This window comes from Colletotrichum destructivum, chromosome 11 (genome assembly GCF_034447905.1).
Source record: "Colletotrichum destructivum chromosome 11, complete sequence".
Taxonomy (NCBI): Eukaryota; Fungi; Ascomycota; class Sordariomycetes; order Glomerellales; family Glomerellaceae; genus Colletotrichum; species Colletotrichum destructivum.
This window is the reverse complement of record NC_085906.1, coordinates 891408-914471: the sequence shown is the minus strand read 5'-3', so window position 1 is coordinate 914471 and position 23064 is coordinate 891408. Positions and strand designations below refer to the sequence as shown.

Here is a 23064-nt window from a genome sequence, read left to right as displayed (position 1 = left end):
GCCTTTCAATAATGGCTATCTCGTCAAGAACTTCCGAAGACTGCCATGAAAAGAGGCTTGCAGGATGTCTTATCAATCTGTTGCGCCGGCTGCTCCCTCGGATAACAGAATACTTCTGCATAAAACGACCTTGTTGTTAGGTTAATGTGTTGCAACAGAACACGAGAATCAGTGTTATCATTGTGGAAATAATACATAACAGTAACAGTCACGTTTTTGGGACACTACTTGGGACCAAGATACGTAATACTACACACACTCTCTCTCTCTGCCAAACACCCCTCATCCGAGGCGTACTTTTCTGTGAGATAAGGAATCAAGGCACAATCGCAAACGAGCACTCGACAAGTGCTGGCATTTATGTTATCTTCTTGGTAGCTGTCTTCGTAAACAACAATTGAACCTTAGTTTATATGAAACTAATATGCATCATTCAGGCAGCGTAACGACGGATAAGTAGAGCTCTCTGGTTTCAAATTTGCAGGGTCGGAGATGATGTCCAGTCTTCGGAGACCGGCCTCGCCGATTGGATGCCTAGAACTGCACTAGGGACAGATTAGCAATACCTACAAAGGATACCTTAACGATTCTTCTGTGGTTGCATATCAGGCTACCCGGCTGCTCCGCCATAAAAGGAAAGGCAAGGGATCAAGGTATTTCGGTCATCACTGCCAGCCGCAAGGCCCAAAAGCAATAATTTCACAACTTCTGACAGAACACGCTGAGAGGACACAATTATGGACAAGGACTGGGCGCATGGTTCATCAGGCCTATCCACATTTTGGTGGGGGAGATGCACTCTGGGGTCGACGACGGCCGAGGTATTTGCTATCTCTGTGATTTAATACCCCCGCCCAAGACACTATGGTACATGCAGGGTAAAGGAGGATTGAGTTGTTTAGATAGCCCTTAGTACGGATATTATGACAGCTCTTTGGCTACAAACCGAAGGATAAAAGGCAGCATCTTGATACTTTTGCTCACCCTCTCTCTTTTCCTCTGTTTCTCTATCTCTAACTCTCAAACTCGGCCTCTATCTGTCTCTACTGGCAACTACGTTGAGACTTCCTTACAGCTGAATCAGGCGGACCAGTCAAGATCCTTGAAAAACTTATCAGCTCTCTTGCCGAGTGCTTATGAACAGATGGATCGAGAGGGGGCTTTTGAAACTCTGGTCAATGTCGCCTGTTCAGACTCTCAGATGTCGGGCTCACAAGATCAGCCTCGCGGAACACCCTCAGGAAATCAGAGTCCTCAGGACAGATTCAACCACCCTAATGACTATGCGCCAACACAGCTCTCCGATTTGAACCCACAACAGATGCATCCAGACGGTTCACAAGACGAAAGAGACTCCTCTTTCTATTGCGATGGTTATAAGGAAAACACAGCACCTGAGACACCATACCAGATTGAGGTGTTCGTCGATGGGTATCAAATGAGCTTCAAAGGCTCCATCGATTGCACTGGCAGACCTGTCGATTCGACGCTCACTCTGTCGACGCGTACCAAATTGTTAAGCGTCAAACTATGCATCACTGCCGACCCTTTCAGGAGTTATTCCAAGCCACGGAGCGCCAGGCATCACGGTAGACCGAAGTGGCCTTTACATCCTCGCGAGCCGAACGCAATGCCCTCATAAAAATGGCCCAAAAGCAATATGACGAACGAGGGAGGTCATCCATAAAGAGGGACAGATGTTATGAGTGTTGAGGTCTAGTTGACGCGAATGGTATTATGGATTGGCTGTTTTCGGTTACACGATTCAACGTTTCCTGGTGCCGTTTGATCGTGGGATTCTACTCATTCGTATTATGTCGTACATGCCACGCGGTATTTGTCCTGGCCGACTTCATGTTGGATCCCTCGCAGGGTTTTATGTACCGACCCTATCTAGTTCCCGTTCTATCTAGACAGCAACAACAAACACATATTTTCAATGCTTACTCCGTTTGACTTTTGGTTTTCACAGTATATTTAAGTTCGAGACGAAGAGTTTGGAGACCAACAACCACTTCGGGCTTGCAGTTCGCGCATAATATACTGGAGTGGGGCTGGGGCGATCAGTCCTATGGGCTCAGTTTCAGGACTTTTCGATCGGAATTGGGGATTATGTAAGCTAAGCCTGATCGCCAGGAGGATACAAGGGAGCAGGGTCGATCAGACTCAGAGAACAGAACCAGAAGGAATCTACTCACTTTTCACCGTTTCTTTCTCATCCATCTCTTGGAGCGAACTGGAGCCTTTCCTATCATCTACTTTCGAACGTGATCACACAAGATGAGCGGGAGAGTCTACTCCTCTGATCGGCCTCTAAAACAAGCCCGAATGGGACCTCAATTCCTCTGATCAGGACAGCTTTGAGCCGATTGAGGAGGCATCCTGTGTTGCCTTAGTGGGTAGTGGTGTCTATTCTTAGATCACCGCACCGCTTTGGTATTCTCTACGCTGCACTCTTCCAATGCCACAAACGTAGGCATTCTATAGCTCGACTCCGGAAAAAGTTGATATTTTACAACCTACTGACTCGTATAACTGCACAAGACATCCTGCTTCGTCGACCGCCGGTTAACGACCAGGCATCTCCAACGATGAAACAACGGTCTATCGTCTTGAACACGCGGTCAACTATGCGTGAAACGATGTCTGAAATATAATGATAACTACAAGCACTGTCGTTTAGAAGCGCCATCGCCGTCGGGGAATTTCTGCGCATAGAGACCTTCAAAAGTCACTCTTGGAATGCTGCTGCTGTCGAGACGCTGAAGTACAAGTAAAAAAGGCGCGAATTGGTCGTTGAAGCGTGGCAGCAGGTCTGGTTTGACCGGTTCTTCGAATAGAATGCTTGGAGTCACACATCGCTTACATAGAAAGCTACCGTCGCAGTCTACATTGTCGATAACATCGATCAAATCACACTTGGTGGTGCAAATGGGACAAATGTAGCGCCTCACAATCTCCGCTGTTGACTCGCGCACGTTCGCTTCCTGAATCTGGCGCCCTATTTCGTAGATCATGTAATGAATCACATGGACAGCTTGATAATAGTCGATAAAGACGTATGACTCATCCTCGCTCAACTGTCGCCTGTGAAGTTGTTACTGTGGTTCGTAGAGGTGTAGAGCCCCGTAACCGTGTGCGAGGAGGTCGGAGGAGATGTCGAAAGGAAAAGCTTAGCTCTGGGTGGGTGCACTCACGTACACACGATCCTGTCACGCTCAAGCTCAGCGCAGGATTTTCTCAGAGATCTGTGATCGTCTGTAATAGACAGCGAGCGCAGTTGAGTCATTGAAAGGCTGTATCCCAAGGTCTGGTGAGCTGACTAATTTCTCAATGCTTCGAGAACCTACATTTCGTGGCGCGACAAGGTGTCAACTATGACAACTTGTTCGGGGCTGTAAATTGCACGCACGGCTTGTCTGACTATTGTTCTGGCGTTCTCCATGCTTCGAGAGGTCTCTGCAGAGAAACCATTCACCTCCGAAGCGTAAAGTGGGCACGTGGCTTTATAATAAGTGTTTTAGCATACCTAGTTCGCGTTTACATGCATGTTCACAGTCACAATTACCAACTGAACTGGTTTGCTAAAAATGGAAATCTCCAACATAACTTGTTGCAATGCACAGTATCCCGGACAGGCACGTATTAGAAAGTACATCTAGATATGCGAGGTTTCCGATACTACTTCTAACTAAATCAGGCTGGATCAGATAACCGATTCGTATGGTTCTGAAGTGGTTGGACGTAACGAAACAGCTGTACGTAATGCATCCGATATCAACTGTATCTAGGTCGTCGGATCAACCAGCCACAACTTCTACATAAATGAATACATGCCGTAGAATTCTTTTTGCCACAAAATGGAACTTGACCTTGATGGAAGTTTGAATAGATTAATTGCGAGAATAGAGACCGAGGTCATAGCCAGTGCGCCAACCGAGCGGGGGGCGCTGAGAGAAGCGAAAAACGAGTTCCGGCGCTGTTTGGGCTCCATTGTCCTGCCCGAAGTTGCCAGTATTGCGCTCACCGAAGTGACGGCACTGTCCCAATGGTTGGATAGCTACGAAGAGCTACGGACGTCTTCCACCAATATGGCTGGCCCGCTGATTACACCTTGCGCCGTACACGATCGCCATGATGATATGCTTCGCAAGTGGGCATCTGAGCTCTGCGAAGGCGCGCGAGGGGTGGCGTTCATCCTGAATGTTGGCGTTGAAGATGACGAGTGGGAGTTGGTGTCGCGCACGCAGCCTAAAGTGGAGGCAGGAGTGGGACCTGACACAACTGATTATGGGCAAAACAAATTAGCCATGTCAGACAACGAAAGTGAGCAGGCAGGTGGAGATACCGTGCACAATGATTGGATGGGAAAGTTTGACCCCATGTATCGCGAGTGGTACCATTAATGACTGGGAACTGCAGAGGGCTTAAAATTGGTACCAACGTCCAAACCCACCAATCAGTTACAGTGGCTGGATAGTTAACAAGCAACAAAAAGATAACAACTGGAACAAGAATAATTGGCTTAAACTGGAGCGTGGCGTTTTGGTGCAACACATGGCGCTGTATTTCCATGGATGATGTGCACAAAGATGTGAGCGGTGGAAATTTGAACGGTTGGCTCACATAACCGACAATCTGCACAGTTCGAAACGAAACCGTCGGCGACCTGATCAGAACAAAACACTAACTGATTTTTGTTTTCATTTCCACATTCTGATATCTGCACGGCCGTACAGAAGCATCTGCACAAATTCCGTTGTAAAGGCTTTAAGATGCTGCAAGGAGAAGGGTCGCGTCCCATCTACCCTGCGTCGGCGTCCGTATCCACAATGAGTGGCACTGACACTGTCGTATTTTGTGTTTCTGTAAAGATTGCTTGACCTGATGATGTGGCTGTTAGCTTCCAGGTTTAACATAACTAAATGGTCTGATACTGACATGGAGTAACACGGATTTATACCCAAGTCCTAGGTTTAGTATGTCTCTTAGATCCACATATGCTAAACGATGCCTTTAATGTAACATAACAGCTAGGTTGTTTGGACGTTTTACACCGTAACGAAACCCTCCAAGCATCAATACCAGTCGCCAAGCAGGCGGCATAATTACGTGTCACCCAACAAAATAAACAGGAAAGAAAAGAAAAGCAACATGCGTAGTTAACGGCTAACCTATAGGTTTTCTTGTTAGACAGGTATTAGGTCTCTCCATATTCCATTATGTTTTCTTACCTCACCGAAGCACAAGAGATTCTTAACGGGGGGAAAGACACTTAAGGTAAGACACGTAACCATTGATGAGAATCCGTTGGACTTTGACATTGGGTGTCCGGCTTGTACACTCAATACATCACGTTTGTTTGAAACGCATCAAACTTTATAACAAATAGGTATTTGCGGCAAACTGTTTCAAATTATGTACTGCATCCACGCTGCGTAGTGGCGATGTGAGAATGTTGCTTTTTGTAGGGCTTCCTGGACACTCATCATGACGAAACTCGACAGGCGGCGCGCCGTGAGTCCGATCGATCATCTCAACGAAACCAGCAAACTGGAGCCAATCTGAATAACAAACACTAATGGTACACTCTCCTCTGACAAGTCGACCAGGCTATCTTGAGACGCTTACAAGCTGGTGTCCATGTTCGCCGTCCCGCCAAGGCAGTTTCAATCAGCACAAATGACACTTTAGCTTCATCATATTCATTAAAACCCCTCTTCAGAGAGCAGCTGTGCTCTAGATGCTCTACAGGGAGCGGTTGAATGCTAGCTTTGTACATGGTTGAAACATGCTATTTTGATCTACATAGGGAACGATCTTCCATTTCGCGCTGCGGTTCGAGACCATCACTCGAGTCGGCAAAGCCAACACTGGATTGAAACTCGAGGAATGAACCTTACGAGAAGATCCGGGCAACCAACTGCACAGCAAAACAAAGCTTTGGTAACGTTGCACCTGTATTTCTATCCCCTGTTCTGCACTATATAGTTACGCCAGCAAGCACCCCCACCAATCGCGTCGAAAACAATAGAGTCTGAATCGGAGCTCCTTTAACAAAGTGAGAAAGTAGCCATTGACACGTTTTACTCGTTACAACTTGTATTTTACGCAGAAATTCCGATCTGGGTTGGCCGTAACTTACGGAACAGCCACGACATTAATATTTTTCCTAAAAAGCCATACTGAGTGTGGATCACCATAACAAGCCTAAGTACTGCTGTTATTTGTCCCTTGTTTGGTGACGGTTTTCTTGCTTGTAACCGGGCTTTCGATCTAACGAGAGCAAGATGGATCTACAGCGTCTACATCTCCTTCCAAATAATACAGAACCCCAGGGCAGTCCTTTCTTTTATACTCAAGCTGTCGGCACAGCCTGTTATACTCCGCAGCCTATCTAACATGATTTCGAACCTTGTACGATCCTGATCATGAAACAGTGCTGATTTCCAAACCACATCAAAAAGAGAAATACTAGCGTACGGACCCCCCACCACTACCACAGAAAGCCAGCTAGCCCCAAGATGTAGCAGCGCTCGATGTGATCAACCATTATATAAACGCGTAGTACATGACTAAGCGCCAATCTTACGCGCCTTCTCTCATCAGAGTCTCTGAACGAGCAAAGACAATGCTCAGTAACTTGTTGGGTTTACAATATCACAAAATGTGGAGGCTCTGTGTCTTCTTCGTCATCACTATGGCCCTTGCCAGCACCGTATCGCGAATCACTGGTGTAAAGCCACCCAAACTCCCACACTCTCACGTCAGGGTTGACGAATTCTTGATGCAGGACCTTGGAGATGCTCTAGTCGTCACAAACCCTCCGGGAGTTGTCTATGAGGCGACGCTGCCGGACACGCCATTCTTCAAAGGATGCTCGTTGAACGACAACGTCCGAGGCATTATCACCGCCGTAACAGCTCCGGATGGAAACGGCGTCAAGTTTACAGTCGACTTTTCGAACCTGCCAAACGAGGGTGGACCTTTCAGTACGTTGACAACCACTTCCGCTGACTAAACCGTAATGTAGCTGTTCTTCTAACATGCTGGAGCCTACCATCTCCATGTTGATCCGATCCCAGAGGACGGAAACTGCACCAAAGCACTCGCACACCACGACCCGTTCATCCGCGGAGAGGCTATACCGTGCGATGCCTCCAGGCCTGAGACCTGCCAGGTGGGTGACCTGAGCGGCAAGCACGGCTCCGTCACTGGCGACCACCAACAAACCTACATCGATCCCTATCTTTCGAATGTGAGGGGTCCGGGCGCTTTTTTTGGCAACCGTAGTTTCGTTTTTCACTTCGCAAACAAGACGCGTATCAGCTGCGCGAACTTCAAGCTGGTCAAGAGGTCTGCACCATATGACAATACAACCGGCGTCTCCAATACCGGTCACGCTACCAGTGCTCGAGCCATTGCGACTCCTCGCAGCCATGTGCCGTATCTCAGCGCATCTTCCACGGTTGGCGCGTCATTTTGTTTACTGGCTGCGGCCTCCACTCTAATCTATCTTATCCAAGAAATTTCCAACGTTTGAGTTTTGAGGCTGGTCCAAACGCCGCGAATCACCTAACCCTAACGTACAGATGTAGATTGAAGCCAAATAGATTGCAATTCGTAGCTTTTGGACTGCATCATCACAAGAAGACGTCCTTGGGATGATGATGATGATGAGCAGAAGCATTTTTCAGTCTGTACATGCTCAATGTGAAAGGAAAGCCTACGTCGCTACATTTAGTTACCACCAATTGCTCCTTAAGACCACGGTTATATTGTAGCTTCGTCTTCTTCTATTGTGTCCTGCAATTCCGTCTTTTCTATGACGATTGATGAACCAGTGTAACTACTGCGTAGGGACCATATATGAAGAAACGCGTCCATAACCGGAAACGTGACAAAACACGGCTTGTCTGTAGCGCAAGGGGAAAAGTGACAAAAAAGGCACTACATTGCCATACAGCTGTTCTCTTCTGGAAGTTACTTTTTGTGAAGCAGCACTCAGCTTCAGCTAAAGACCGTATTCATATTCAGAAAGTCTTCTCCGCGTTTTCTATCGCTTTGTCAAGATAGATTAATGCATCAATCCAATCCTTTCACAAACAAAGTTCAGTTACAGTTCATATAGTGTCCACCAGTTGGCGATCGAGTAAAACGCAAGTCCCAACGCAAGTCCCAACGCAAGTCTGAATGCAGCTCCAACACTGTTGAGACGAACCATCGCCGTATTCTCCGTAAGCAAACCCTATGTCTGATCCTAGGCACCGCAGCGTCGTGAACTCCAGTTCGGTAGGGGCCGGGTTTCTCTCGACAGCAGTCGCAATGACCGTCAAGAAGATATGTGGTGACAGTTTCAGTTCGACCACGCTGGCAGATGCGATGAGGGGATGTACCCTCACATACTTTTCGACTAAACGTGTAGTTGAGACAATCTTGGCACTTTAGGATGTGAATTGTGCACATGATTAGTTTCAGGCTGGCATGCTTCTTATTTTGTACCGGACTGTTCTCCAAGGGAGACTCTGATGGAATCCGCTGACATATTATTTGTCCTGTGCGAAGCAGCTGAACGGAAAATCTCGATAATGTTACCTAGCTGGTATGTCACTCGAGCCTGTTGACGGGTCTTTATGGTTAATCCGTTGTTATGCTTTTATATCTAACCATTCTCCTGCGCTGTTGTTGCGTACTTTCAAGAGTCAGAGTGTTTTGTAACACATCCGTGGATGTAAATATATCGAGATGACTTCAATGTCGGTAAAAATAACACAGATGAAACAGGAATAGGTATCGGAGCTAACCGTCACGTGTCAACCATACCTCTGAGCTCGCCCTGCCACGGAGACTACAATTCCATATTAAATGCAACCGCTGATTGACAAAGCTTTCGGTTCCCAACCCATAAGTTTGACTCCTCCTCTGTAGGCCGCTGTTTGTGTCATGAGCGAACTCGTTGAGCAATGTTACCATCATCAAGCCCAAGAAGAGATATCTCTAAAAGAAAACCCTACTCGAAACTGATTCACGAGGCGTTCCATGAGAAGGATAATCAACCGATGACTCTTGATTAGCTCTACACCTGGTTTAAGGACAACATGGAAGAGGACGGATCTTGGTGTAAGAGCAGCATACGTCATACTCTCTGTGTGAACAAGGTTGGTAATACTTCTGTTGCGAATGCTTCTCCATCTATGACACCAAAGTCGCCATGCGTCAGATCACCACAAAACAGGTCGGAATCTTAGCTAGGAGATGTTCACTAATGTATGACGCAGGATTTTACGAAAATGAAAGGTGTACGGTCAACATGGCATCTGTCGTCTGGATTGATGCATGATTTGCAATCTACGAGATCATTCCACATTTTGGACGCCCCAACTCAGGGCTCTGTTTGCTCCTCTAAGTCGGTGTCGTCTGAGACCATCCACGACTCCCATCACCATCAGTCTCCTTTAGAAAGCATACAGGAGCTAGAAGCAAACGAGGAAGTCGCTCCGCATGCTTCTATGACCATGGAGGAACACCAAGTCACGGCGGATGTTTCCGGGATGGGCTTCCAGTTTTCCCCGTCAGTGGTAAGACATTACTCCGCATACACCGTTCAATGGCCGGAAACTGATATAATACCAGGTCTGCTTTCCTTGCTTGCTGAGTAACAACTCTCAATGTGACGGCCAAAGCCCTTCATGCTCCCAATGCCTACAGTCTGGCTTGAACTGCGAAGAACATGTTCCTTTCTTGACGGGGGGCGAAATGTGCCTGGAAACTTTTCCTTAGATTTGTACCTTGCGAATGGCTCGACAAGTTATTCAAAATCTTCAACATACAGTTAACTAAGTTGAAAGCAAAAACATTCCTGTTAGACCGCGTCAAACGATGCTGTGACCGGAGTGTTTCATAGGGTAGTGCTTCCCTTTGAGACCCAATGTTATTGAAAGAGTTGCCTTAACGTGTTGAAAGAGAGGGCCCCACCGCCAAAACATGGGTTGTGGCTGGTACTTCGGATGGCACACGTAGGGTAGACATATCTGTGTTGGGATTATGAACCAGCTCGCCAAGCCCTAACGAACCCTAGTCGCAAGCAATTACTGACATTTCCAAATGGCTAGTGTTTTTTTGTTTTTGTTTTTTTTTGCCGCGGAACTCTCTGTTTTTCATTTATGGCGGTGCAAGCGAATTCATAACAGAACAGTAACGATGCACTGAGGGAGTTGATGTGAATGTTATACCGCAATGTGTTGGCGAGTGACGCCGATAAACAGGGTGGCATCACAGAGATACAAGCGCTGTAACACATTATTGTATCCATAAATAACAAATGCTACATTAACCCTTTAGGCTGGAGTTCAGTAACTTAAAATGCAAGCAATTCTCTCTCCGTTAATTCCCTGATCGCATCCTCCACCCTGCGCCATCCGACTCAGGTGACATAGTGCACAGACTTATTTATCATGGACATTTCTTGTCAGGTTTCGGATTCCTCAGGTAATCCCATCAAGGGGATTTCGGCCACTTTGGTTTGTATGGAATACCCCAGCATCTCATTCTCTGGCTTGACAGCATCCGATGGCAGGCCAACCTGGGCGTATGCGGGATCGACTCCAAATTACATCGGGTTTGGACCGTTAAATTCCCATTGGCAGCTAACCCTGTACTCACTCGGTAAGGATATACCAATCATTCCTGTCGTATTCTTCGTTTCCACTTCAGCTCATGTTTGGGTTGACTTGACGCGGCGCGGGTATGCGGTTGAATTCCAGGACGCTACTGGGTCCAGAATCGATCAAAGTAGTCGACGAGACATAGCTGCGGCTATAAAAGGCTGCATTGAGCAACAGAATCGAAAGGTTGTCTCAATAACGGGCCCTGTAAAATACTAGGGTGTTACATGTCCATACTTTTCATTTTGCCATAGCACGAATCGAGGACAATACGTTTCCCACTTCTGTTTCCAAGTCCATGCCAACTTCCAAATTCCTTCCACTGTGGCAATGGCCAATCATGCCTGTTCAGGCCTGTCTCTAGATCGAAAAGAAGCCTCCACCTGATTGGAGCGGACTTTCAAGTACGTAAGAGCGGTAACTTTAGCCGCGTAGCTCGAGAGCATGGTGACGGCCTCGAGACTGTCGTTACGAACAGCAAAGTATATAGGCGGCTCGCCCCACTCTCCAGGGATGTCTGGATCGGCGCCAACATACAAGAGTAACTTTGCGCTCGCAAGGTTATTGTACAAGATCGAGACACCTAAAGGCGTCTACCAGAATGTTTGTTCGCGCGTTGATCAGCGACATGCATGCGGCTGTGACCTCATCTCTGTGCTCGCCGTCACCGCGCCCAAGAAAGAGCTTGAGGAACGGGTATCCTTCCGTTCCATTGTATAGGTCGGGTGGACCAAGGTCGTAAACTGAGGTCGACGTTCCCGTCGAGTAGGTTGCAGACTACGGCCAGCGCTGTGTGTATTCGGGCTGCAGGTCGAATGTGTCGTCCCGATGAAAGACACGAGCCGGTGTTTTGAGCACTGCATGGAATATAGTCGCCGTTAACTTTGGCAACACTGCCTGCAAAGTTGTGGTTGGGATTAGGAGGGAGTACATATATCATTTGCGTGCCATAGAGACAAGTATCGTGGAGGACTTCGGAATTGGCGGCAGATATGAAAATTCTGAGGCGACAGAGAGCCTCGACCTGATTCAATACTAGTTTTTCAGAATTGTGTCGATTAGTTCTCTCTCGTCTGCTGGATGGATCGTCAATCCGCTAACATCGGAGGACCAAGAATTGGCCGGAGAGCCAACTATCGTATTGTCCGAGGTTGAGCTTCTGGGTGTCGATAGTTACTCTTGACGCTGACCTGCCGTCATCGATCTACCTTGATTGAATTCTACAGCGTCTGGGCGGGTGTCGAAGCTGTCGGTGTCAAGATACTCGGACGGCGGATCGCTGCCGACTATCGAGCGTAACCACGCGTGGACGGTCGCCGCGTTTGCTGCTGATCTTGCTGATCCCGCTAATCTCGTCTCATCGCAACGCGCATCTGAGTCATCCTCAACTGCATTTATAAGTGTCGACACGACACTGTAACTGAAGTAACATGAACCTGGGGGTGATGCATTGCCGATAAATGTTTCGCCAGAGTAGGAGCTCGTTGACGTCAGGGGTCTTGCTTGAGCGTCCATTGAAGGAGTGGTACTCTTAAATTCGTCGAGGCTGAGAAGCGTTATCCGATTCATCAACGTAGACGGCTCTTTGGTTTATGTGCGTGAGGTAGTGAGAGACTCTCAGACCAAATCACTGCCAAAAATATCTGTATTCTCACATCACTCCATGCGCTTCATTCAATTTGCTGGCCAGTTTCCTCTCCGAGAGCACAATACATCATTTCTTAGGGTAATGCTGGTTAGATATCGTAATCCTCTCCCGAAAATATGATGTAAGAGTCCTTGGTCCTTTGCCATCTCGCATCAAGTGAGACAATCAGTAGGACGGAATCAATGCGTGCTAGACAGCTGGTGAACCAACAATGGGAACTCGAACAGAAATATATAAGGCACCAGATGGCGTATTATGATTCTTTGTTCTTCCGATAATGAAGTGGCTCGCTTGCTTTACAATCAGTACTTTTACTTCTTTTATATTGACTCGCGTTGTAGCGGAGGCAGCTGAGGAGGACTGCTGGAAGGGCCCCGCCATGAAACTCGGTGGCTTGGAATACTTCGAAACCCCCGATAATGCAGCAGCGTGCCCTGAGGCTCATATTTACTTCTTGGGCCCTCAGGATAAAGTCCTCTTATCCCGTCACGTAAACATCACTAACTCGTCGACTACCTGTGATTCCAACCTGTTACAGGCCATTTCTTTTCCGGCAGACGTTACTGCTACCTATGCCAAGATCACTTTCCTGTGTGGCAACGATGACGGACCTAGCTGTCAGATGATCAGGCTTCTGCCGGCGGAAGGATCAGAGCCAGCCGTGCCGTTATCCCTGGCGATGGCTCGAACATGCCTTGATTCCAGCACTGCGACGGCGGCTTCTCCGACGCCAGACGCTATCGGCACAACCAGTGTCCCATGGGACAATACCCCATCGACAGCCGTGACTAGTTCTTCGACTGCGGTGAACGGGGATGCTTCGGCATACCCCACTCACTTGACGGAGATCCAACCACCGTCCGCATACTCCTCTACTGACGTCGAAACAGGTGGCTCCGCCATCCAGCCAACATCGTCTGGCTCTAACCTTGGTTCTGCTGAGCCAACATCCACCACTACGGACTTTTCAATTGATCCTTCAGAGACGAATGTCATGCCTACAACGTTAATAGAGACCACCGGCGGCGCCACGGCGGGTGTACCATCTATCGCCCCTACTGACGCCCCTTCTGTTATCACTCCTGAAGTCTCTCCTGCCATCCCCTCTGGCATGCCTTCTGCTCTTACTCCTGAGGTCTCCTCTATCATCCCTTCTGGTGTTCCGTCCGATGCCACTTATGAAATGCCTGGAGCAACTACACTTATCACATCTACTGTTGCGGGCATCAGTCATGCACCCAGATGCACGTGCGAATCCTATTAGCGGTGTCTGTCAATGATCGATGATAAAATGAAAGTGTAGTCGTTTTTCGCTCCAAAACAACCAACACAAACGAACCATTGCGTTCACTGAAAGTTTGGTCTCTCTAGAGAATAGGTAAGACGGTTCTTATGGGATCTTGGTGTCGTTTAGGGGACTGTCTCTGCGTCCATAAACAAGACTTATTTGAGTAAATTTGGGCTGATCTGGAACCCAATAAGAAAGCAATTCATGCGATGCAATGTGCCACCATGTCTGATAGAAACATTGTTGATTTCTCACATAACCGTTTACAACTACCCAAAGATCATATAGATTCTGATAGGTGTCTTTTCCGGGACACCTCGCATATGTGTTTGAATCAGATGGTGTAGATAAAGGGGCTGTCAGGGAGTAGCCATACCAGTGAACCTATGTTTGTTGATTAATCGGGGGAATTGTGGTAGAAATGTGATAGAAATGTCTATTTTGCGTCACATCTAGGCCGGCCGGGATAGAATAAAGTTATACACGTACAGGTATCAAGTGTGTCTATGGTTGATTTCTCCACTCTGATGCCAGCATTTGTAACATTGTGAACCTCCATGAATTCTCGGTGTACGCATCCTATTGTGCTCTCTCGTCCTGTCTAACGCGTCTTGAGTATTGATTAGCCTGATGGCTTGCTTTCACCGTCAACCTTCTTTCTGTTTCCCCAACGTACCCCAAATTACGCACCTCTTGTCTCTTTATACCTAGGTAACATTATTTGCCAAGTCTCCCGCACGATGCAAAGCCCCGAGAGCGGCTTTGCCCAGCCTACTCTTGACATAACTGTCATTGTGTAGCTGCAGGCCGATAACCTACATCTCAGCGGTACCACAGAGATAACATGTCAGCAGCAACATGATTTTGATAATGCGATCTGTTGCCACAGCAAGACTGTAGAGTGCGGCTGTGTCAGACACTAAATAACTGTTAACATCGCCGTGTGAACAACGGATGTCGCAAGGCAATGCATTTGGAAATGAAGCGTTAGAAAACAGCACGTGCTCTCCCTCGGGCAGTTGAAGACCAGAATCCAAGGGGACGGGACACATTAGGGGTCATTGCAGGAGGCTAACGTAATTCTTTCAGGGGTTTACAACACGGTCAAGCTTCAGGTGTAACCGTTCTACCAGTTAGTTGGGCTATGCCCCACTTGTTGAGTGATGGGGCTAATTCCATTGGCCAAATCGGGCCGGTTCCGTGCTAGCGCCGCTCTCGCCCAGTTGCGCCTATCCCCATTCGAAGATCACTAGTATCGACATGCTGCAAATGATCTGGCGCAGAAATTGACGTTTCGCTGTGATTGCATCCTTCGTTTGACGTGAATACCGGATGTAGTTTGTTCATTTGCTCCATCTGGCCTTGTGCTGTTGATTGTCGAACCTTTGCTACAGTTGACCCTTAAAGAAACTAGGTTATGAGCTAAGGTTCTCAGGTTTTCAAAGTAGCGCGCAGTCTGGCTAGCAAACCCCACTGCTAATTTGCACCCGTCCTGTATGCTGTTCTGGCTCGTTGTTAGGGGTAAAAAGAAAGCTAACATAATCTCCACAATGTCGATGATGGTCAAACAATGTATAGCAAAGTGTTATGCCATGTTATAGAGCTTTGTCAAGCAATTCATAACGACCACGCAATGTGGACGTCGATGGGATCGAGACAAAGACTGCGGCTGTTTCTACGAATATTGGGTCACTAGAGAGTAGCAGACTGCCACAGCAGCAATATTTCAATCAAACGGGCATGAACCCATCCGACATAAACTCCATTCCTTTGCACCTACGGTGCTCAATCTGTTCCGAATTGGCAATGTTTGCCAACAAGTTGCCCTGCTGTCAAAATCTCATTTGTGGCTACTGTGGGAACTGCGTCTGATGACAAAGGGGTTATCCGGGTTGAGCACTTGGAAAATCCCTCGGGAAGGAGACTGTCTTATCGAGTTGGACACACTATTTTCGGGATAGACATTCATGATCATTGTCAGCATTCTAACACTGATATACTCATATCTTTGCTGAAAGGTCTCTTTTCTCTGGTCTTTGTCGTGCATTGATTCGATTATCAGGGGTGACTGCGTCGAATTTCCTGGCCTCCCGACCTTCTAAACCTTCTCGATGTGTCTGCTATTCTGTCGGGCTCGGCGTGTCTGGCAATCCCTGGCTGACTAATCATTGGATAGTGCTCCTGGCTCCCTTTGTGCCTGGTTCCGGTTGGTGGCTCAGTGAGCTCTTCGGTGCGTGTCGTTCGTCCTCTGGAGTCAATCGTAGCGTCTTCTCGAAATCTTCCTTCCTCGTCTTCATCTGGCTGAGCTAGGTGACAGAAAAGCGTCTCAGGTTCCCGCCAGTCGATGTTGAGAAACGTGATCACCTCGCCCATACTCGAGTCTTCCCTCGATCATATAGTGGTAGGTTTGCGTGATGGCGGCAACAGCCAGCCTTTCCAAATCACACTGGAAACGTGTATCTGGGTCCACCGACGTCGGGGTTGTCTTTCGGTTGACTATGTCCCTGTAGATGATATTCATAGGGCCAGGCCGAGACGAAGATGCGGCGGGGTCAGCTAATGGGGCGGCTTGTACTCGGAAATTTAAATAATTGTGCGTCTAGCCGAGCCCACGTTGTTGGATTGGGTAACCTAGATCTCCTCGAGATCCTGCGGACAGTGGCTGCCCCGTCTCTCCGCCCTCGCCCGGTTCCTCCAGATTGGATGGATCCGGCGCAGCTGAGTAAGGTCGGCAGGTCACCACCTTTTCGCATACCTAGACGGCTTGGCTGTAGAGGTCGGCGTCTCTACCGCTTCCGATACTGTCGACATGAGTCGGTCCGTCTGTTGTTGCTCCGTACCTCCCGTAGGAGTACATTGCAGCGTCGCCTGAATCCTGGTATTGATCGCCTCCTATGGAGCGTTCTTGAACAAAAGTCAAGGTTTGCCGTCGATCTTCGGAGTCGCAATCTCAGATGTTGTCTCGGTCGCTCGGTGGTCTGACCCATGGTCTGTCTCATACACCGCCAGTTTTTTATCGTCCTTGTCAGCTCTTCCGATGCAATTGACAGGTCAATCGTCGTTGCCGCGTCGTTCTTGTGCCACGTCTTCGTCCCTCGTGGCAAGAGGCTCCTGAGTGACAAGTCGTTCATCAATGCGATGATCGAGTCTGCCTCTCCCTGCATGGTCGTTGAGACATTGTTCCCTCCCCATAGTTGGTCGTGCCGGTTGAAGTCAACAACGTAGACCACATCCACGACCTCGCCCGCGCTGCTCTTGACGTCCACGATGGCCTGTTGTGACATGGAACATGTCTGGCGAAGTATCTCGCGCTCGTGTACCGGGATTTGCACTGACACAACCAGCACTCAACCACCCGGGAGTCGAAGAATGGCTGCGGTCATGCCCGGTGACGGTGTCGGCACTTGTTCCGCCTCAACCTCCTTGTTCGCCCGCAACGTGCTCCTAATCCCCCACCGTCTTTTCTCTCTGAGAGGTCGCTTATAGATACAACTCCTTTATTATGATTATGCTTACGACCGATAATAAGCTGATTTCCACTCTTCGATCAAATCTCTTCTTTTCTTCATTGGCTGTTTAAAACATAAACTAGTGAGCGAAACCATTTTGCTGGCCTTGGTTCGCGTCTAACTTTCTCGTCATTCGGGAAGAGGGGTCAGCTCCGGCATCTAAGGAAACGTGAGGCGCATTATATGTCGTAGGCGCCAGTCGACGCTCGTTAGGACCCCTTCGATGACGAGGTACACTCGGCCACCTTGATCAACCTTGCCTGTACTTGGCACAACTGGCTTCCGGCTATGGCAAGTTCTACGGATGGGCAAGTTACGGGAGTTATGATGACATGGATAAGAAACATGGGGTCCAGTGGAACATTTGCTTTAGCATCTGCTCTGTGATCTTTCGACATCGCCAAGTCAGGAAACACGTCTGAATACCTAGGGGGTCAATAGCTGAAGATATATACTCATTGGACTCCAATGTCACCTTGTCATGTCGGCCCAGTCTAGCCCTTTTTTTTTTAACACACGCTTATAAAGTCTAAGCTCGAGTTTCACAAGGATAAAGGCGTCTTCAATTGCGGGTGATCTATTGCTGAACATCACTCAGAGAGAGTCCCTCTAGATCCCTTTGAATCGGACCCAAAGCCTGCTCGATGAAATGTTCAAGTGAGCATCCATGCGCGTAAATGAAATTTCTCTTTGTGGTATTTGGCAGGGCCCACACTGGCGAATAGAAGTCGCGGACTGACTTGAAAGTGGTCATCAGGCCGTAACCAAGATAAGGCGGCTTCGGTGTTGGTTGTATCAAATTGTGAGCGCACAGCTGTTTTGTCAAGGCGCCGAGCATGATGGAGGAGCATTCGAAGGAATCGCATCCAGCAGCTCCTTTGCGAAACTTGGAAACAAGATCTTTCAGACCCTTGACCACAGAGCCAATTGCTTCCTGCCTGCGGCAATCGATCATTGCTTTGTGGGTTAGTTACATCTTCGCTCCATGTGTGACCAACGAATACCTACTAATTACACCAACGGAGATTGGGAGTTCGAGTGTCGGCAATGGGGCACGACTTTCTTGGATGGCCGTTTTCGTGACTGACAGAAAGATATCTGGTTGATGGAAAACCCGTGATATCAGGATCCACAAGATTAAATCCCTATTACATCCTAGAGGGAGAGAACCCTTGAGGGAATCGATCCATATGTGTGCTGCCAGGTCGACGGCTTCGCAGCAGTCATAGTAATCAACCAAGACTGCAATCTTCGCCAACATCTCCAAGCTCACTTTTCTGGGAACCTCGTTGTTCAGTCCGTGGAGGACACGCATGAATAACAGAAATGCTTGGTCATCCCAGTCAGAAGCTTCGATATGGCGTCGACCGTCAGCACCACTAACTGAAGCTTCCACCCAGGGGCCTTTGAGCTTAGTGTTAAAGTATCGCGAAGCCAATATCAAGTGTCGCGAGGATAGAAGAAACCTCACAGAAGAAGTATCAGTATTGGGAGCCTTGTGGGGCTCGTCGCCGCATGAATCCTTTTTTGCTTCGCATTCTTCAGAGGGCGGCATTTCGACAGCAAGAGGTTCCCCATCCCAGACTGGCACAGGTTCAGGCGCTTCCACCTCTGAAGGTATGTCGGTATCGAATTGGTCTTGGCTTGCAAGTCCAGGCTCAGGTTCTGGTAAGCAGGGGCGCTCGGGTACACTATGGTCTCGTTAGAGTTTGAGCGACAGTTCAAGCCGAGTTACAAAATAGAACCCTGGGTGGGAAGGGCAAACCATGCATTGAGATCCTGGATGCTAGTTTCCTCGCTGACATCCCATACAGCAAACGGCGCACAAGGGGTATGGAGGATGAGTAGGACGTCGCCCTCCGGATCGATTTTGTGGAAGAAGTCGTTGCCCATATTGTGATCCCTATTACGGTAAGTACGTGACCTTTTGATGAATATGAACGGAGAGCGAGAAGCTCGTTGTGTTGATACAGCAGAACACCGTTTTATCAAGGCTTTCGACAACGTCCGCCCCCGGCTTGCAAAAAACCGGAAAATGACCCAGCGCAAATCGTCGGCCCCCTGCATTAATAGTGTCTTATCACAAACCCCCAATTTCCTCTTTACGTCGCAGTGCATGCACCTGTACCTATGCGCAGGTCGTCACAAAGTGGCTTGCATGCCTGTCATTGCTGCTGAAAGCGGTATGGAGACAGTGAGCGATTAGTTAATTTACCTCAAGGCGATGCCCTCCCAAAGCATTCACTGTTGATTGGCTTCTCCTATCCCCAGTGGACGCCTCACTGCAGTGCCCCGTAGTCCTGCAAACGTCTCCCCCGGCCGACGCGTTACCTGCAATAGGCCCTCTTGCATTGTCTCAGGAAACTCCTCCCTCGTGAATTGCTTTTCCCCGTCTGGGCTGCACCTACCTGTGGCTTAGCTCACCTGTCAGCCCTAGTCGCCAGTGATGTGACCGTGACCGAAAGCAGGCACCAGACCAACACATTTGTCTCATCACGTACCTCGTCTGGTGTACAGAGTATTGGGCTTTGCTTCCGTTTCTGTAGTGCATTTCAGCATGCAGCGCTTAGCTGTCAAGCTTTCTCGTTGAGCCAGACAACAGGGGCAAAGTGTACAAGTAGATAAGTGCAGCAGGCACCTGAGTGAGCACTCCTACATAGCCCCTGGGAAATGCACAACGTCGAACACGCTGTTCACTGCTGATCACGACAGCAGTAATGGCGCTAGGGCTGGTCGCAGCTGCGAGAAACTCCTTCTATTGGACATAAGTCTCATGGTAATTTAGGTACTAGTATAAGCAAACGTCTTTCCCGCTTACCAGCGCGGCAACGGACCAACGTGCCAGCCTAGCGAATTGACGCTCGCGATATTGAGGATATTGATCCCGAACCCCCTGCTGGCGTCAATGTGTCTGGTTGCCAACCCCTGGCGAGCACAAGGGCGACGAGACTCCCGAGAACCGTCTTGCAGGGGGAAAGCCGCCTGCTCCCCGTGTCAACGAAACAGCTTCTTAGTCCGCAATGGGCGACTTGCCTTTTCTGTCGACGTCGTTTCTCTTGCTTGGCTGTGCGTATGGCTTGGTGACAGAGCGGTGAGTCACCCAGCCGGATGTACAGAGTGCTGTCCTGCTGGGTGTTTCATTATGCTGCCTGAGGCTGTCAGAAGCGGATTCATCTGCGTCAGAAGACTACGTCCACGGTTGACTTCATGAGAGCACACATTCTTTTTCACGAGCGACCAGCTGCGCTGTAGAAAGATTTGAATGCATAATGTACACCAGTGCTGCGCAAACGACCGGCCGCACTAGTGGGCCCATTAGTGCACCGTCACGAATAGAACATCGCTGCACGTCGAGCTGACCACCCTCGGACTGAGAGTATGACAGGGACGCCATTGCCGATCAACAACTTTCATTGTTCGTTGGTGGATCGAAGCGACAGGGAGATATGCCCCAGAGGCCTGCATAATCATGCCGCTGTTGTGGTTCTGGGCTAGCCGCTAGAGCTCTTGGTGCAATGATATACAATGGTGTGATGGGTATGTTAAACATTCACAACATGTAGGTTATGGGTCGTGATCCACAGACAGCTTGGGTTCACACCCTGAGTGGCTGAAATTATACATACTATGTTGGAGAGTGTGTGATGTATCTAGGCTTAGATCAGCTTGATCGCAAGCCAGAAGATACCTGGCAGGGGTATAAAACTTTTGCCTGCTACCATAGTACAGCTCAAGACAGCAAACTACGGGCAGGTATACCCATGGCCACAGAGTTCCCGCTCCACCTCGGCGAGCGGTGAGTATTGGGTGGTTTCAATCCTACGTCATGTACCGCGGCACTATGGCGGCATCGAGAAGTACCGGTGCAAACAAGCCACTGCTTGATACCATCCCATCAACCGCGGCAAGGCCCCAAGTGCGGGGTAACTACCAAGAAGAACCCCTTTTAGAGTGAAAAATGTACAGTACCTAACGCCTATTTTTGGTTATGCCAGAGGTACCAGCAATTTCCTACTCTACAGGGAGCCACGTCACAAGTCAAGCAGCCATACCAACTTTTTATCCGTAGGGCCTGAATGAGGCTATTCCCATTTATCTCAGTAAGGGCCCTATGCTCACGTGCTTTTGCCCTACTACATTAGGCGCAAGGCGATTGCCTTCCTCTTTTGCCTTTCACGTGGTCCTGCCAGGGAATGAGGTTTTTCTGCCCATCTGTAGGCTCTCTTGGCCTTACTCTTAGTCGACCTTTAGCTGATGCTCCAAATCGTTGAATAAGTTGGGTAGCAATGGCCTCTCGCCATAGGTATTGGTTTGCAATAGAGGTCCAGCCTGGGTTGCCTAAGTGCCGGAGCATGAAGCTATTCACAAGTGCGACTGGCGGGAGAAACTCCCAGGCAAAGGCCTGCCAACCCCCTTCGACGAATAGGGTGGTGCCATTGATAATAGTCCCTCATCTGGTCACTAATATCGACGCCATTCATACTGTGATTGTATTGGTCAATCGGCTCCAGCACCGGCAGGTCCTTCCGGACGACGTCGGGGCCGAAGAGCCGCTGGGCAGCCCGGTTAACGGCAGTAACCCTGGTTGGCCGGCGGCGGTAATGGATAACTTCGTCCTCCGTACGGGACCGCAATACCGTAGTGAGAAAGAGCTCAAGGACATTATCCTTCTAATTGAATTGGTTAACCTATATGGCAAGGGAGAACTTATCAGTATAGAGATCAAATATAAAAGACGTTTTCACTGCTATACATACCAACCCATCTGTCGTGAAGCAGAACTGCTTCGTAGGTCACGTTGAATGACACGAGTCACGCGAAGGTGACACATGACCGATCTCACGGGTATTTCAACCCGAACCATCTTGTAGAATAGATCTTAGAAAGATCAACCACTGTTCACTCTCTCATTCCTAGACGTATGGTGCTCATCACACCATCCGATGTAGCAATAGTATGTATAGTGCCCCAAGAGATGCCCCGGCCCTCGGCGTTGTTCTCGAAAATAAGGACCGTATCTATCCCGCTATTTCGGCGGCACGTACCGGAAGCTCCAATGCCGAGGTGCCGGAGGGCCCGAAAAGGCCGGACGGATGAGAAGAGGTTATCTAGAAACACGTGCCAGGCTGCTGGCCGGAGAAGGCCGATAAGGGTCGTTACGACCAGCTGCGTCGGCGTCAAGCGGGCCTCCCGGGCCGTTGAGTCGCCTTCGCGGGTCGCGTGGGCGGGACGGGCCTGCGGGACAAGCCCGTACGAGCCCTTCCCGTGGATGTGCCAGAGCCACCGGAGGCAATGATCTGATTAGGTAAGTATCCATACCTTAAAGCGGGTCGGGATCGGCTTCGTCGGGATCGTTGATTTCTCCCGGGCCCGGCCCGTAAATCGGACCATAGCCTCGTCAACGGTAAGATCGCAGCCGGACGGACGTATAGAAGGTGCCCCCGGTTTCTTGGATATGGGCCGACCATTCGTTGACATTCCGGTATATATCGGGCATCGGGGCCTCTGTCCCGGCCAGGCCTGGAGCCGGAGCTCTGCTGGGTTGAAATTCATCCGGGTTGAAGATCCGGAGCCGGCAGTCCAGTATTTCGCACCGATCCTGGGACATATACCGGGTGAATGCGTAAGCAGAGCCAATTTTAGGTGGGCCATTAGACCAATATCTCTCGATTTCGTATTCTGGGTGTAACCCCATACAAAGAACAATTGATACGAAGAGGTAAATCTCGTCAATAGAGGTATTCTTCCACGAATACATCCGGATGTGTCGTTTATGAGGGCCGAGAGGCACGCCGGCATTCGTCCACTGGACCCACTTCTCAACGAGACTACGGGGTACGAATCGGAGGGAGAGGTTGACCGGTGTCTCCGGCAGCTCCGATATCTCTGGGGCCCGGGCCGGCACTTCGAAGGGTGTGAAGGAGCCCTTGCCGCAGTTGATGGGATAAGTACATG

General features: G+C 49.1%; 8 protein-coding genes across 8 annotated transcripts; 5 read left to right on the top strand and 3 right to left on the bottom strand.

The window, feature by feature from the left end:
- Positions 1-1144: 1144 nt before the first annotated feature.
- CDEST_15382 (uncharacterized protein) lies at positions 1145-1642 on the top strand (the record flags this gene model as incomplete). Its single annotated transcript, XM_062931538.1, has 1 exon — positions 1145-1642. One exon carries the CDS (start codon positions 1145-1147, stop codon positions 1640-1642), a length of 498 nt encoding a protein of 165 aa, XP_062787589.1.
- Positions 1643-2663: 1021 nt separating this feature from the next.
- On the bottom strand, positions 2664-3445 carry CDEST_15381 (Putative transcription factor E; the record flags this gene model as incomplete). The annotated part of the gene is made up of 3 exons (XM_062931537.1): positions 2664-3087; positions 3198-3296; positions 3351-3445. The coding sequence occupies 3 exons, from the start codon at positions 3443-3445 to the stop codon at positions 2664-2666; spliced, it is 618 nt and encodes a 205-aa protein (XP_062787588.1).
- Positions 3446-3860: 415 nt separating this feature from the next.
- CDEST_15380 (uncharacterized protein) lies at positions 3861-4406 on the top strand (the record flags this gene model as incomplete). Its single annotated transcript, XM_062931536.1, has 1 exon — positions 3861-4406. One exon carries the CDS (start codon positions 3861-3863, stop codon positions 4404-4406), a length of 546 nt encoding a protein of 181 aa, XP_062787587.1.
- Positions 4407-6667: 2261 nt separating this feature from the next.
- CDEST_15379 (Putative superoxide dismutase-like, copper/zinc binding domain superfamily) lies at positions 6668-7543 on the top strand (the record flags this gene model as incomplete). Its single annotated transcript, XM_062931535.1, has 2 exons — positions 6668-6992; positions 7056-7543. The coding sequence occupies 2 exons, from the start codon at positions 6668-6670 to the stop codon at positions 7541-7543; spliced, it is 813 nt and encodes a 270-aa protein (XP_062787586.1).
- Positions 7544-9269: 1726 nt separating this feature from the next.
- On the top strand, positions 9270-9780 carry CDEST_15378 (Putative zn(2)Cys(6) fungal-type DNA-binding domain-containing protein; the record flags this gene model as incomplete). The annotated part of the gene is made up of 2 exons (XM_062931534.1): positions 9270-9578; positions 9634-9780. The coding sequence occupies 2 exons, from the start codon at positions 9270-9272 to the stop codon at positions 9778-9780; spliced, it is 456 nt and encodes a 151-aa protein (XP_062787585.1).
- A 2911-nt stretch (positions 9781-12691) lies between these two features.
- On the top strand, positions 12692-13576 carry CDEST_15377 (uncharacterized protein; the record flags this gene model as incomplete). Its single annotated transcript, XM_062931533.1, has 1 exon — positions 12692-13576. One exon carries the CDS (start codon positions 12692-12694, stop codon positions 13574-13576), a length of 885 nt encoding a protein of 294 aa, XP_062787584.1.
- Positions 13577-15926: 2350 nt separating this feature from the next.
- CDEST_15376 (uncharacterized protein) lies at positions 15927-16121 on the bottom strand (the record flags this gene model as incomplete). Its single annotated transcript, XM_062931532.1, has 1 exon — positions 15927-16121. One exon carries the CDS (start codon positions 16119-16121, stop codon positions 15927-15929), a length of 195 nt encoding a protein of 64 aa, XP_062787583.1.
- Positions 16122-18079: 1958 nt separating this feature from the next.
- Positions 18080-19002, bottom strand: CDEST_15375 (uncharacterized protein; the record flags this gene model as incomplete). Its single annotated transcript, XM_062931531.1, has 2 exons — positions 18080-18752; positions 18845-19002. The coding sequence occupies 2 exons, from the start codon at positions 19000-19002 to the stop codon at positions 18080-18082; spliced, it is 831 nt and encodes a 276-aa protein (XP_062787582.1).
- Between the last annotated feature and the right edge of the window lie 4062 nt (positions 19003-23064).